Source organism: Melospiza melodia, chromosome 9 (assembly GCF_035770615.1).
Source record: "Melospiza melodia melodia isolate bMelMel2 chromosome 9, bMelMel2.pri, whole genome shotgun sequence".
Lineage (NCBI taxonomy): Eukaryota > Metazoa > Chordata > Aves > Passeriformes > Passerellidae > Melospiza > Melospiza melodia.
Window position 1 is genome coordinate 8,413,539 of NC_086202.1, and position 15,849 is coordinate 8,429,387.

The following is a 15,849-nucleotide window of genomic DNA, read 5'->3' on the forward strand; positions in this document are numbered from 1 at the left end:
GGAAATATTAGCAGCCACTAATGAGTGAGAGCAGCATGGGAACCTGCCACAAATTAACAGCCAGGGAAACAACCTAAATCTTTATTTAAGTGTAGTTTTTTAAAAATAGGCTGTTAAGTGACTCAGCTGCAGATTACTGGGAAGTTACAGGTAATCTTTGCAGGGCAAGGAGGGGCTGTGTTAGGAGAAAATGAGGCGTTTTGCAGCATACAATGTGTTGTAAAGTGTTAGGACATTTATTTATCATATGTAGGCAGACAACTTCACACATCCTACCCGAATTTACTGTACCAATGTCATTTCCATATTGTGCCTCTGTAAGTGTTATGAATCAGCCAATATGTGACATTAATTATCTGCATTTAGCACTGTACAAACTGGCATAATGATCAATTATGGAGTAACACATTATGGGCTGACTGTTTACTAAAGTTCAGAATTAATCCCCCAGTACTCTAAAATATTCTGGAATTATTCTGTGCATGCTATATCTAACCAAATCCTGGTTTTGTCCAAAATCAACATTCTTCCATAGCTGAGAGGTGCAGCATTCAGTGCTCAACAAGCAGGTTCCATGCAGGTGGCTCTTCTCCCACCACCATCTTCACTAATTCACCTCTTTGGAGAAATGTTTCTCCATGAAGTTCTAGGAAATTGTTTCATGGCTTTGGGTTTCTTTTTGATGAAATTCAAAAAGAATTTGAATTCTTTGAATTCAATTTGAATTTAATTCTTTGCATTTCAATTTCTCACCTCCTCTGTTCATCCATAACTGGAAACAAAAGGCATTTGTCTTGCATTACCAATTTCAGGAAGTATTTGAAAAAATGATGGAAGAATGCAGAATGTTTGGTCTAAGAAAAAGAGAAGGGAGAATAGGTAGAAACAACATCTTCCATAATGAAGATTTCTGTACAGACAGTGGCAATCCAAATATTCCCTATGCCCACTGAAAATAGGGCAAGAAAAAATCAAGTTAATTTTCTGAAAAAAATTGTCTAGGATAAATATTAGCAAATAATTTCCTGATTTTACAGAGAGATGAGTCCTGGAACAAGACAGAAAAGTTTGGACTTTCCTCTTCCAAAGTTCAGAAGAGCTGAGGCAAACTTTGGCCAGGAAAGGCTGAGGATGGCATCCTCAGTAGAGGCTCTTGAAGAAGGTGATCTGTGATTTTAGGGTTCAGGCCATGAGGACTGTCCTAGCAGACTGACAGAGTTTCAGGGCTGGAAGAAGCCCTGGACAGTGATATCCATCCATCCATCCATCCATCCATCCATCCATCCATCCATCCATCCATCCATCCATCCATCCATCCATCCATCCATCCATCCATCCATCCATCCATCCATCCATCCATCCATCCCCTCAGGGGCTCCTTGGGCAGAAATGGATCTGCTGTGCTCAAAGCAGCAGAGCAAAGGACTCCCATGGCAGCCTTGGAGCAGAGCTCCCAAGGAATGTGTTTTCTTCCATTTTCAGCCTCTGTAGTTCCAGAACTGGAAGTTCCCTCTGTATTTATGCAGAATTCAGCACAAGCAGGCCTTTGAACAGCGCTGAAACAGAAAAATCAAAATGTGATCCTTTCCACCTTGAGAAACAAGCACGTCACAAACACTCTTATCTCAAAGGCAGAAGTGACAGGCTGTGGAAACATTCACTCTGGAAATTAATCTTTTGAACAGGAGCTGAGTCTGAATAGATTATATACATATTTGTGCTTGCCTGCTTTGAGTTACATGATGTTGTTTTCATCTTCAGCTGAATAAAATCTTATAACAATTTTTTTTTAAAGCCCAGCAAATTTGTCAAATTTACTACTGAAGTAAGTTACACCAATGCTCATTTTTAGTGAGTGTAGTTCCTTACTGTAATAGTCAACCTGGCCTTATTCTGTTGGAGGCTGGATAAATACCTCCTTTGAGCCAAATTCATCCTAATCAAACTTATATAAATCTCTTAATATCAGTATTTCTGTGCCTGCTAAACCCAGTAGTTATTTTGGTTGTGTCTGCCAAGATGAAATGATCAGTACTCACACCCAGTGATTCTGTCTGTTGCCACATCATTGTATATTGGCAGTATCTATTTTACAGCAGTATGGGTGTGTGAAAATTCCCACACAAAGTGTCCATGTTCATGCAGGGCACAGGAATGTGCTCTGCCATGTCACACCATGGTGCTGTAAGCAACAGAGGTCACTCTAGGACAGGACAAAACTCCCTTTTGGCACCCCCTGGAGCTCTCCTGAAGTTCCTTATCAATTTCCTTTTGACTAATAAACCAAAGTAACTCGGTGTAAAGAGGCGAGCAGAGGCAATACAAATACAAACCAGTATTTCCTGCTGAAATGAAAAATATACACAGTGCAAAGGTCATGTAAATGATCTGACCCTCATTTTCTTCCAGGTAACAGAAATACATGGCAACGTGAAATATAAGCCAAATACATGCCATTCATGGCACAAAATAAGTTATTAGGACATAAATCAAAATCCACATTCTCTGCTCTTTGTACTCCAGCAACAAAAGATGTCTGGCAGCTTAGGAAGATGATTATCTGTACATATATCACCTTTTCCTCCCTGATCTTTCCCCTTGAGTTTTGGCACTTACTTAATCATTGAGGTCTTTTTTTTTTTTTTTTTCAGGAACATGAGCAGCCTTTAGCATGAAAGGTATCTGAATGTGGAATCCTACATACAGTAAGTTTCACCTTAAAAAAGAAAAAAAAAAGGAATATTTTTATAGCTTGTTATATCTGGTCAATATTCGTGAAATTATCTGACTTGTGTTTGAACTAGCTAAATAAAAATTCTCCATAAAGAGAGATGAGTATTTTTTTTTCCTTGCTGAGACTGGCTTTCCTTTCTTTAGATGGCAACAGCATCTCATGACCTCAACCTTCTCAGCAGAATTCAAATATGAATGTGTTTGGATATGGGTCATGAACCTGATACTGAAATATGAGTTCAGAAACACGTCGTGGATCACAGCTGGGTCAAAGAACATCTTAGAAATGTCCCATGTTCTTCAAAAAACCCAGTCTCACACAAGGACACGTGTAGTGCTTGATAAGCAATGGGTCATAGGAGTCCAGGGCTCTGCCCTCAATACCCAAACCACTATAACCACACATCCCTGGAGGCAACGGTTTATTTCCCAAAACTTGCAATCTATATGCATTAGGCAAAAATATCCCAAGTAACTCCAGTTTATGGTTGCCCAGTAACATCTCTTGGTGTTGCTCAAACTCTTCTTCAAACTCTGCAGTGCTTGTGTTCCCCACAGACACTGATGCTGAGGAGATACTGGGTGCTGGAGTTATCCATGCCAAACTTAGACCAGAGGAAACTGGTTGGAATTGAAATGCAAAAAAGGGAATTGCTTTCTCATTTGGCTCATACATTTGAGTCAAGATTAGTCAAGCTTACCTCCTTTCTGGTGGACCTGCTGATGAAGAAGAAAGCCTCCTCCACACCCTGGGGCTGCAGATCATTCACAGCCACCACGTGGTCTCCGTGGTTGAACAAGCACCCCAGCCTGAGAGGACCAGCCCACTGTGAGACACTGAGGAGGGCAGAGAGCAAAGGAAACACACAGGATGTCCTGTGTCACTGCACTTTTGGACAGGAGCGCATTTATGGGGCTGCCCCCTGGAAATGACACACACGTTCAATGACTTTGCACATTTTTGATCTGGTTCTGGTTGACACCATCACTAATTATTCCACAGCATGCTGGATTCTTCTTTACAACAGCATTTGAAATACAAACTCCAGTACAAAAAGAATCAGAGAGAGCAGAAGGAATCACTGAAGTGCCAGCAAGCCCTGCCTCTGTCCTGTTCTGCCCTGCCAAAACTGCACATGGGTGTCTGCAGCTGAACACTTCTGTGCCTGACACTTATTCCCATCTCACAGGCACTGCCACACCACATCAGACTTACCATATTCGTCCTGCTGCTTCAGTAAGTTTCAGGTAATTGTTAATATCAGCCAGGGGTACGAAAATATCCAATTTCTGCAGCTGCATCTCATCTGTAACTTGACTGTGAGAGAAAAACATCAGAGACCACAGAATCACAGAACCGCTCAAACTGGAAGGGACCCATAAGGATTTCTGAGTCCAACTCCCTGCTCCTTGCAGACCCCCTAAAACTGAATGCTACGACTAAAAGCATGACTAAAGTGCCTCTGAAATGCTGACAGGCTTGGCAAAGTGAAACCCATGAACAGGTCTGTCTCCTCTGCTACCAGCTGGAGAAGACACTTACCTGAGCAGTATGGACAAGTGAACCACTGAGAGGGGTAATGAGCTTTGCCTTCTCTGGAGGGTTGGCTGCAGGCTGGTGCTGCTTTCTGGGAATTTTGTGCCTTTTTCTGCTTCCAGGTCTCTTGGACATGCACTGTTGCTCTGGCATTTGGGAGGGGATGGGAGCCCATCACGCCTGCACGTGAGCTGGCATGTCTCGTCCAGCAGCTTACTAAAGAGGAATGATGATAAAAAATTAAGGGGTTTGGCAATTCCAGGCACTCTTGCTGTGTTTGAAGCGGGGTCAAGCAGCCCTCAATAAAGCAAAGAATAACAAGTTCTTGTAGAATATCCAGTGGACAAAATAAAACCGAAGTAAAATAAACAGCCCTTCTAAAAATGGACCATAAATCTCAAAATAAACATTTTCAGTATGCAAAAACTATTTATTAAGCCTGGAAACATTTCAGCTAACAGCATGCCTTGACAAAGAAACTGAGTACAGATTATTGGCCTTGGCTGTGCTGGGTTCTGCAGGGATGTAAAGCTGTCCCTTGAGAGATGTGATAACTGAGAACTACTTGAAATCATTTTAGTTTTATTTGATAAGCCTTATATTGCCTGGAGCTGACTCCCCACTGTGGCCCAAACAAGACTGGGGTTAGTAGCAAAAGCTGCTCTTGGTAAATTTTAACTCAGATGGCCTAACCTTGTGAAGTTTTTATAGTTATTCCCTCTGGGGGGGTCCCAAAGACACAGACAAGCTTGAATTAATCTATTGGGATTGTCTGGTTAGTGGGTCTGCATTTCGAGTTGCCTCCCTCCATGTGGCCCAAGATCTGACTGTCTGTAGGTGTCAGGCCACAGCTAACACAGCTACTGACCCCTCCTCTGGCTCAGGAGGAACTTCACCCTGCAGGCACAATTCTCTTCAGTATTCAGTGCTGTATTGTGGAGGTTGTAAAGTTTCCTTGTGGCCCTAGAGCTGTGACGCAAAGTTCAGGTCATTCTTTGTGACACTGTACCTTCAAAACACACAGCAACAGAGCTGCTCTTTGGATGGCAAAATGAAAGGGAGGATGTGTCCCAACTCACACAACTTCTTCATGGAAAAGCTGGGAGCTAATGCCCCATCTCTACCTTTCTCTTTTAACCTCTAGATATGCTGCCTGCTTTGGAGAGCACTGGTCTGAAAGGTTGTTGGAGTTTGGCTGCAGTGACTCAGTGAAGTGGTGAGCGGCTGTCACGAAAACCCAGAAAAAGTGTGAGTCAACAAAAGGTGCTGCATTGTACAGTTAGAGCCTTGAAAATGCAGGAGTTTGCAGTGTGAGCTTAAATTTCATGTTAATGAGTTTGAATTTGACTCCAGTGTTTCCATGAATGCTGAACTTTGTGAACTAAGACCCAACAAGGACTCATTCAAACAAGATGCAGCCTCTAGATCTTGTTACACAAACACCAGAGATGTCAGCTCTATCTCTATTGCTGTGCCACATTAAATTTCCAAAACCTTAATGAAATTGTTACTTACATTGATTTCATTGACATATAAATGTTCTCCTTTACTGGGCTGTTCTGCTCTGGCTTCTCTTGCACAGGGACATCAGGCTCAGCTGTAGGGTCAGGTCTTGATACTTCAGTAGTGCACTGTCAGAAACACACAGCAATAGAGGACATTAATGTCACTGCCCTGCCTACAGAAGAAACCCCCATTGATTTCTTTATTTTGTTCTCTGCTCCTGCTGTTTAAACATATTGGCTAATTTAGCCTGGATTTCCTCAAATCAGTCAATTCCCAGAAACTGGGAGCTAGAAAGGTGCTTGAAACTTAAAAGTTAATGCTGGAATTATTGGCAAAAAAAATTGTTGCTTTTTAATTTAAGCAGGCTGAAAAAGGAGACTTGTACTTGGGTATGCTTGACTTAAAGCAGTTAGATTATGTCACCACGTCACCACGTCACCATTTTTAATGTCCTTCAGTCTGATGTACAGCCTGTGACTTCTGCAGAAAACTGACCACTTCTCCTGACCACTTATCTTCTCCTCAAATTAGCTTCCCAAATTGGGTGTCAAAATTTGTATAAAATCAACAGCATGATTTCTCCTGCTGCCTTGTTTCACAGTGAAATGCAGATACCAAAATGTACTACAGTGTTTTAAAAGTACTGCTTTTATGCAGCGTACTGGTTTTTCAACAGAATTACATTTCAAAATACATAAAACTAATGTACTGTTACATTCTCTAAATGAAGCTTCCAATTTCAGGAAAAAACCCCAACCCTACCCCATTATACAACAGGCAAAAGCCATTAACAATGAAACAGTCAATTTGGGGAATTTCAACAAAATCAGCAATGTTTTTGTCCAAATCCCACTTTCCACCAGGAAGATCCTTTGAATGCGTCTAGCGTATTTTGTTTTCTTGTAGAAATGAAAGCTCTATTACCTAGTGCTTTATCTATGTATTCCTTTTGCAAGGTACAAGTGGTTCCTCCTACCAGCTCCTCTTTGGCTCATTAAATGTCTCCTGTGTCCTTGGAGATGTTAACAGGGCAGCAGAACCCACAGCTGATAAACTACCTTAGCTAAAACACCGCTGGGAGTTTGGTAATAATCTTCTTCGTCCTTTTGCATGTTTTCCTCTGGATCTGACAACAGCAGGTTTTCCTCACTTCCTCCCAGAATTTTATCCTGCTGAAAGAATGGGTTTGTATTTAACAGGCTCAGTTGTACAGATTAACATGCATTTTCCCTTTTTGTGGAGAAGTAACAGAATCAGCAAATATTCACAGAAAACATGGTAAGATACTTCCTGTTTGCATGAGTGACAATTACTTAACAAAGAGTTTTCAAGATCTGGGCCTGGATGAGGGAACCACCAATAAGAACACATCAGATGCTTGAAATGGGGACTCACACTGCTAAAAGGAAATAAATACAAGGGATTAGTTAGGAAGCCAGTTGTCTGCATGTCACTGAGCAGAGAATAGGTCCAGAGATGTTAGCAGATGTTTAACGTATGAGGCAAGAGAAATATTTTTATCCAATGGACAAATATTGTTGTTTCTTGTTATCTATACAGCAAGTGTATTTATTTTTCACACATGCCAAACCAGAAACATGAGCTTTGTGCTATTCCCTCTGCTTCAGGCTAAGAAGCTAAAATCCAAATTCCTTATCTTCCAACCCTCACGGTCAGCCTGTCCCAGCTTGAACAGCTGCATATAATACCTGCTCTCAGAGGCATTGTAGGAATGAGAAGAATTAATGAATAAGACAGAAAAGGTATGCACAAGGAAGAGACACAAAGAAATTCTTGACATATACCCACAGCAGGACTGGTTAAAATCAGACCCGGGGTTAACTCAGTGCATTTCAGAGCTCAGACTCACAAGTGAATTACTGCAACTTTATAAAGTGCTGTGCATCAGCTGGGCTATGCTGACTGCCCATGGCATTGCAATGTAGTTTCAACTATTCACTTCTTTCCACTAAATTTAGCTGCATTATCTCACACTTGCTGTCAGCCTATATACAAGGATGGTGATTGCAGCGTGTGATTTACCACCCTGCTAGCTGTGATAGCAGAACAGACTCTTTGCCCTGCATCCCAGCCACTCCAGGCCAGAGTTCAATGCATGAGCTGTCACTAAAGATGGGTTTGAGTTGCTGAGGGGTATGGAAGAGCCTTGGTTGTGCCTTCTGTCCTCTTGGCTCTGCTGCAAATCCACAGCAGAGGAAAACTGCTGCAGGCACTGGCTCAGGGAACACAGGTCAGAACACTTAGCCACTAATACAAGATAACATTCGTCTTTTTATCTTTCCAAATCGCTCCTGCTAGATATGGAAGTGAAATCACTTGAGGACATATTAATGCTGACAGAAGGTCAGTTCTAAGACGTGCCTCAATTTAACAAGCTCTTGTTCTGTAATTTAGTTACATTGACTCGATTGCTACTGGCAAAGGCTGAAGAAATAAACCATTTAGGAACAACTGTGGCACAGCTGAGAAATGTGCAGGGAGGGACAAATCCTCAACCAGTGCAAATGCAGAGCTTTCTTCATCAAGTTTGTGAGAGCTGCCACAATTTACAGTTGCTGCACAGAAACTCTGGGGCTCTGACTCCAAAACACCTGAACACAGGTATTTCAAGCAAGTTTTAGAAGATAAACAAGAAAACAGACTAAATACTTAGTAAGTTTTAATAGTGGAAATCAACTCGATGTGCTGGGAAAGTAGGTGGATAATCTGTAGTCACAGATATCCAGGTGAGATAAAAGCAAATTATTCACTTGTGCAGATGGAACAAGGTAAGAGCTGTTTGATTTGCTCTGCTCACCAGGCTTGGACAAACTCCTCTTGGTGAGTCACACTGAGCCTGATGGGGGCCAGGATCTGAATAAGGCCTGTTCTTGTCTTCTGAGGAACCATTCTCCTGGATGAAAAGGAAAAAAGTTCACTCCTCATAAAGACACACTGGAGGTGCCTGACCCACATTCAGCTTCCTCACAGAGCTTTGTGACTACAGAAACTCAGCAATTCCTTGGCTGCTCTTCCACCCTGACACTGGACTGCAATTGCTGTGGGACAGCAGCAATGCTTTCTATCCCTTCTATTTTAATATTGAGGGGAAAGTCAGTAAGGCAGAGAGGAATTGGATCTGAACTCTCCTCTAAGCTTTACAGCCTAAAAAGAGAGAAAGAAATAAAAGCACAATCACAAATCAGGAGGAATGTGGCTAGCAGCTGCCAAAACAATCATCACATGCCTCTGCCAAGGCATGTCAAAGCAAATCTTCAGGAGTTTACTTAATGTTCACTAAAATTTGCCAGTCAGTTGAGACAACCAGTGAGGACTATCTCTCATTGCCCCCATTTACGTGCAGACTTGCCTCTTAAAGTATTTCCTTTGTGGTGTTACACCAGGTCCTGCTCAGGAACCCCACCAGAAGAGACCACCCAGGCACCCACTGCAGAAACTCTGAACAACTTTTGATGGAGAAAAACCAACTATGCAAAAGAAATGTCACAGTCATGCCTAGGCACAGAGTCATGATGAAGGACAGTTAATTCGTTTACCTTCTGGCAGCTTTGCCTGTCTGGAAAGCTGGCCATGTCTACAGAACTCAAGAATAGTGGCAAAGAGGAAGTCCGACTTCTGACTTCTGGATTTGGAAGATCTTGGTTCTAGAAATAAAGGAAGTATAAGAAAACAGGCACCTGCTGGGTGTGGGCTAAAATGTACTGACACATCTCACTAGAGAATATTTTATTTCTAATGGCTCAGAGGAATTGTCTACAAGGCATTTTTCAGGCAGACATAAATGTGCCCTGCTTGCATTCTGAGCTGTGTGGAAGCTGCAGGGATGTGAGCACTTAGTGCTGAGTCTAAACTGGTGGCCCTGGCTGGTTAACAAAGTGCAGAAACTTGGGCCTGAGCTTGAACTACCAGGGCTTCCAGCTGATTCATGACATTGACAGACTGATGTAAAACAACATGTAAATATATCTGAAATCCACACCCTAAGTATAACGCACAAGTTTTCACTCTGATGCATCACAGGTGTGGTTCATTGCAGCATAATATCAACCTTCCCCTCGTTTCCATACAGCCAACTCTTCAAAGAGATTTCTTCAGTGTAAAATCAATCCCTGTGCAGACAGACTGTGCAATGCCTGCTTGATGCATAAAGCCAGGGCACAGGATTTATATGAAAATGAATTTCTGAATAACCAAGGTCAGAGGCAACTTGCAAGGCAACGATCAGGAAAATTCCTTTGCACAGTTTTTTAATGAAAAAGAGAAATACCTTTTTTTTTTTTTCCCTACAATAAAGTACAGTAACATGTCACCTGAGGGCAGCATCCACTTCTTGTGTCCTCCCTGCAGACTGAAGATATCAGAGTGACCCAGTCATCTATTTCCTGCCTGAAGTGGGAACAAGAGGAGTGAAAACTTACTGACAGGTAACACACAAGGCCAATTCTTTTGCCTACTTACTTCTTCCTATGGGGCCCAAACCAAAAATTCCTGAGATCAAGGGGAAAAACCCTGTACCTGCCTCTCAGGAAGGAGTGCTTGTGTGGTCATAGCCAGATGGCAAAGTCTGACTCAGAGAGCTAACAAGGCTTGGGAATGAATGCACTTGGGCCACCAGGATGAGAAACCTGCCATGGAAGGGCTGTTGAAGCTGTTTTTCATGCTTGCAGTGGATTTAGCTGGATTAATTCTGGAATGCTTCCCAGGAGCGTGGGCTGCGAGAGCCGCGCCCCAGGGGGAAGCTTTGGATGCCACGCGCAAGCAGCACCCAGGTATGTGTTTTTCTTCTTATCAGAATTTCACACATCAGCTGATCTTCTGCAAAAAAAAAAAGCAAAAATTCCCCCTGATGTGCTTGTGACTGGGAAACTGAAGAGGAGATGCTGGGAACCAGCAGTACAGGAGCAGGGTGACCAACCTCCTCCCTCACCTGAGCTTTGGCTGGTCACCTCCACAGAAACAGCTCCTGCCCCTCTTCAGGACTCAATTCCAGCCTGAAAAAGCACAAACTGCACCCCCCTGCTGCAGCAAAAGCCCCAGACAGCACTTTGGGGATCTGTTTCCTTCAGGAGAAGCTTTGCCTTCAGTCTGCTTCCCTTGATTAATAACCTAGATTTCAGGCAATACTGTGGTTTATCCATGAGGAGCAGAACCCTTCTCTGCCTCCCAGGAGCTTCTGGGTGAGGAGGCAAACAAGGCTCTCTGCTCTTTCCTGTGCCCTGAGCAGCACAGTTTGAAATGGCACTGCCATTGCCATCCCCCTGCCATCCCTGCGCTCCCTCTGCTTTCACATGCTGGCTGCTGTGACCGGGTGGCTGCAGGGAAGGGGAGCTCACCTGCCTGGACCAGCAAAAAATTAACCCAGCCATGAGTAAATGGAGGCAATGCCACAGAAAAAAGCTGTTTTCCATTGGACCAGGCAGCTGAATCCCCTCATCCCAGAGCTGGGCCATCAGTAGCTGGGACACAGAAGGGAAGGGAGAGGCTGTGATGGAGCAGGACCTTTTCTTGGGGCACAGCTTAGTGCTGCAGTGGTTTAACAGCACTGTCCCACTGCTTTTGCCCACCTGCTGTCCCCAACGAGGTAGTAACATCTGTTTCCAGTGCTGATGGACATCACCTGCTCAGGAAGGCATTTAAACATCTTCCTCACCATTTCCATAATTTCAGCATTACTTATGCCAACTTGAATACTTATGATTCTGTGAAGATAACCATAGGAAACATCCTATATAACTCTACACAGTCACATACAAATGGACACACACATATATGTGTGCATGTCCAGCTTTTACTCTGAGCACAGCATAATATAATGAGATCTGCAAGGGGAAAGTTAAACATTTTTCCACAGAAAAAACTGCTCAAGAAAACAAATGCACACATTCAAAAGAGGCGGTCTTTCAACAAAGAAAGTCTCCAGGCAAAATATATAAAATTAACTTTTCCCAAGTCCCCAGACTATGGATCTTCATTTCTGGAAAAAGGGGGTTTTGGTTTAATTCAGAATCTTGAAAAGAAACAATAGTAAGAAAAAAATTATTGTGGAAGTTTTTTAACCACTATAAAACAATGATTTGAAACTAATTGTATATTAATAGAGTTTTAATGGAGGGGAAGAGGAACAGAAATACTCTTAATGGATACTTGAAGCACTACTTCCATTAACCTCCAATAAGCCAAATTAATAAAAGTAATAACAACAATAATTATGGTAATAATGTAACCACAGACCACTGAGCAAGCTGCAGTATTTTTAAAATCTTCACAATGTAAATCCTTTTAATGGAAGAAGCACAACAGCAATGTGGTGAGTGACCTCTTTGCCTAACAATTCCAGGAGCCTGGAGTATTAACCTCTAGATCTGACAGGAAATATTTACATTTCCCATTAAATTTTCTGTTTCCCTTGCGCATATTTCATACCACCCCTGGCATGGTAAAGGATGCCAGTCCAAAGGCAGTGACACTCAGTCCTGCTGCAGTAGGCATGTGCTGACAGGATGGAAAAAAACAACCTAAATGGGCCAAGCAGGGCGATTTCTTGGCAGAACAGGAGGCAGTGAGCAACCATGATCAGCCCAAAGGGTTATGAGAAAGCCAGGAGACCTTTGCACAAAGCTGCAAAGCACCTTGTGGAGCTGCAAGCTGGGAAAGGGTGTGTGCCACAGCTGAGAGTGGCACAGCCTGTCCTGACTGACCTGTGAGTGAAAGCATGGCCCTGTCTCACAGGAGGTGAAATGTGTTTTACTGCAGGGACACAGCCTGGGATGCAGGAACACAGCCTATGGGATCGTGGAGCCAGGCCAGGTTTCTCACTGGGTGATACATCACAGTCACTCACACAAAAGCAAATCACAACAAAGCAATTCAGGATTTTCACTTCTACATTTATCTTAACTGCACCCAAAGCCTACAAATCCCAAGGGACTCTTTTGTGGAGTTCATTGGGTTTGAACCAAGAACGCAATCTTGATTTGTTCAAGTGCTTGCACAATCAGTGGCCATTGCAGAGTGCTGATACATGACTCAAAATAAAAAAGGTGATGCATTTTAGCTACATACTGATCAACAGCTATGGAGCCTTTCACGTGTTGGCCTTTCAGATACTTCAGGATGTAATTCCCTGTGCCGGCCTTGGACAGGACAAACAGACGCCTTTTCCAGGAATTCTGCCAAAGAGAAAGCAATTTGTGTCATTAAAATTCAGGACAGCAGATATGAGGGACTGCTGGAATATGACTAATCTGTGCTGGTATACCTGTGAGCTGAAAAGTTGCAGAGGTGGTGATTTGATGAGGAATCCGTGCTTGCAGACTCCACCTTCAGGGCAAAATGTATTTTGAATTCTCACTAATCAAAGAGAAATGAACAGCACCATTACTGAACTTGCTGCCAATTAATCTCTTTAAAAAGACCTGTTTGAACTGGAAATTGTTGCTTAGCACTGGGTTTCTGTGCTTAAATGGCCATAAAACAAACATAAATCAAGGCTATAAAATATAGAGCCAGGCCCTGCTTCCCTGGTGTTAATGCTGACAACTGGCCCAAACTGCAAAGTAATGGTAGTGAAAATGTAGGGGTTTAGAAGATATCATGAGCTGCTGCATTATTTAATTGATCTTATTTAACTTTTGGCGTCTGGTCTTATTTAGCTTCATAATTAGTGATCTGAAATGCACCCCAAAAGAAATTAATAGATGGCATTCAGGTAAGGATAGATCATCTCACAGCTTTACCACTGACAAATTTTAGTATAAGAAATTTTGTACCTGCAGAATTTCTTTTATTTGTAGAAGCCATCCTGATTGTTTCTTTCACTCAGATAACAAAAAGCGCAAAAATGTTGAAGCTAATTCCTTTCAGTTTGCTTGCTGCAGAACAGCATTTCACTGCACACACAATTACTGTTGAGAAAAAAAAAAAATCTTACAATGGTTAATTTTCATACTGATGACCAAAATACATAAAACAGCCATAATAACTATTAATTTAAATATATTCAGAAATAGTTTTATATAATATTAAATTATACACTGTGTGCTATATTTGTTATTTTATAATACAATCACAAAATTACAAATAACAAATATTATCTACTTTTATAAGCCAAAAAGACAATTTGCTTAGAAGCGATGAGAACTGCCAAGATAACTTCATTTGTCCCTTTCTTTTGCACTAGTCACAACACCTGTAACCTAGGAATACTGCACTCATGTATGTTTCTGACACTGCTTTGCCAGTATGATTAGTCCTGTACAAATCAGGTATAACTTGGCCTAAAGAGTTTAATATATATGTAGAAAATACAGTTTTAATACTATGGCAATTTTAATGATTTGAAAATTTGTTTCATTCATACAATGCCTTTTCAAAAGTTCCCTTTGCCTTACCTCAAGACTCTCATTCCTTGCAAAATCAGGTCTTGGCTGCAAGTTGTACCTACAAGGAGGTTACACAGACCCTCTTGTGCCACCTGAAGCCACAGAGCCTCTCCTGGGAAATTCTGAAGGATTACAAGTGCTGTTCTCTGGCTCTTTACTGAGAACCCTGGCTGCAGTGAGAGATTTAAGGGCTTTCCTCTGTCTCCCTTTCTTCAGTGATTTGCTCCATGGTGCCAAAAGTAAACATGGTCCAGTCAGGAGTAGAGTGGGTTACACATGGAATTTTACCCCTGAGACACACCTAAAGCTATAAACTTTCATTCCTCCTGTTCCAGGCTGTAAATGGGAATGAACCACTGCAAACTTAGGCCCATCAGAGGTTTCTGCACATTTCTGTCTGTATTTTTTTGAGTTTTTTTCAGGGAAACCTTTGCAACTTTTTCTTTTTGGGAAGAAAGATTTGTTGTATAAATGCCATGATAAATTGTTATGAAATTTGCTTCTAGAGTTTTCATCTGTTGCCTACCAGAAAAATAAAAGGACAAAAAAGCAATTTCCAAAACTAAAAATGACTGTACACAAAGTCAATAGTAGGGGCACACACCTGGGGTTGCAATGAAAGGCAATGTATTGTTCTGTTCAGTGTGACTGACAGTCACCTCAACTGGCAAACGATGCAATTACTACAAAACAATGTTCCAAGAGTCTCTGGCAGGATAAAAGTCTCTTCTGGATATCAGTAAAAGTCAAGATTTGCATGTAGGAAGACAAAGACCCGTGAGATTAGTTGTGCTATCTCACTCTGCCTTTTGGGAAAAACTTTTTAATTGTTACATCTAATTGTCTTTTCAACTGAAAGCAACATTGTAAACAGGTTATGCCTAATTCAAAACAGAAAATGCCAATTCCATGATTATACCCCCTCAGATTTTTGTATGCCAGTCATTAAGGGATTTGATTGCTTCAAACCTTCGGAAATGCAATGAGACATTTCAGTTAAAATGCAAATAAAATGCCTCAAATCATTATGATGAAAGCTGTTATAAAACTTCAAAAATTTCCAAGACAAGGAAAACAAACTGTGTTAATACTTACAAGCAAAATGTCTTCATGGTGAAGAAGGTTATTAGAGAAACACACTTTCAGGTAAATCCAGATTCCCTGCACTGCCTCCTGCAGCAAAATACGACAAGTCCTCACCCTGCATTGTGACTGCCCTCTTACAGTCCTTGTATAAATACAAACACCTGAAATATGACCCACAAGGAAATTCCTGTTTCTGCATGGGAAGGAACGAAAGACTGCTCTGGAAAGGGGAAATCCAGAAGATTAATATTCACTTAGAAGCAATGAAAAATATGCACATTTGAGGCAGTGATAAATGTCTCCCACATAGAAAAACAACCTAGACACAGCCTGGTTTTGTTGGTTCAGCTTTCTGAACAGTCCCCTCATTGCCTGAGCTGTTTCTAAATCATAATTTCCACCCATGGCTGGAATATACAGTGGCAGTAAGAACCCTAAAAGATCATAAAAGTATCATAAATTGAAACCAACTTCAGATTTAAACAGCATTTAGTTAAACATACAATGGTGGAGCAGGATTTCTTGTGCTGCCTCTGTCATGACAATGTAATTTCAGTGTTAGTCTTGGCTGAAAGTGAATTTTTG

The 15,849-nt window shown here is 41.8% G+C and overlaps 1 protein-coding gene across 2 annotated transcripts; it reads right to left on the reverse strand.

Moving 5' to 3' along the window:
• Positions 1-215: 215 nt before the first annotated feature.
• On the reverse strand, positions 216-15,389 carry PLEKHS1 (pleckstrin homology domain containing S1). 2 transcript variants are annotated; one of them, XM_063162827.1, is made up of 15 exons: positions 15,274-15,389; positions 13,567-13,701; positions 13,056-13,147; positions 12,860-12,966; positions 11,362-11,496; positions 10,108-10,183; positions 9,334-9,441; positions 8,595-8,690; positions 6,835-6,945; positions 5,786-5,901; positions 4,277-4,486; positions 3,950-4,051; positions 3,435-3,570; positions 2,617-2,716; positions 216-1,556 (listed from the first exon to the last, which is right to left on the reverse strand). In XM_063162827.1, the coding sequence occupies exons 2-14, from the start codon at positions 13,595-13,597 to the stop codon at positions 2,648-2,650; spliced, it is 1,389 nt and encodes a 462-aa protein (XP_063018897.1). In that variant the 5' UTR covers positions 13,598-13,701; positions 15,274-15,389; the 3' UTR covers positions 216-1,556; positions 2,617-2,647. The 2 variants fall into 2 exon arrangements, with proteins under 2 accessions (XP_063018897.1, XP_063018896.1); XM_063162826.1 differs by having other exon boundaries at positions 6,835-6,948.
• Positions 15,390-15,849: the final 460 nt, after the last annotated feature.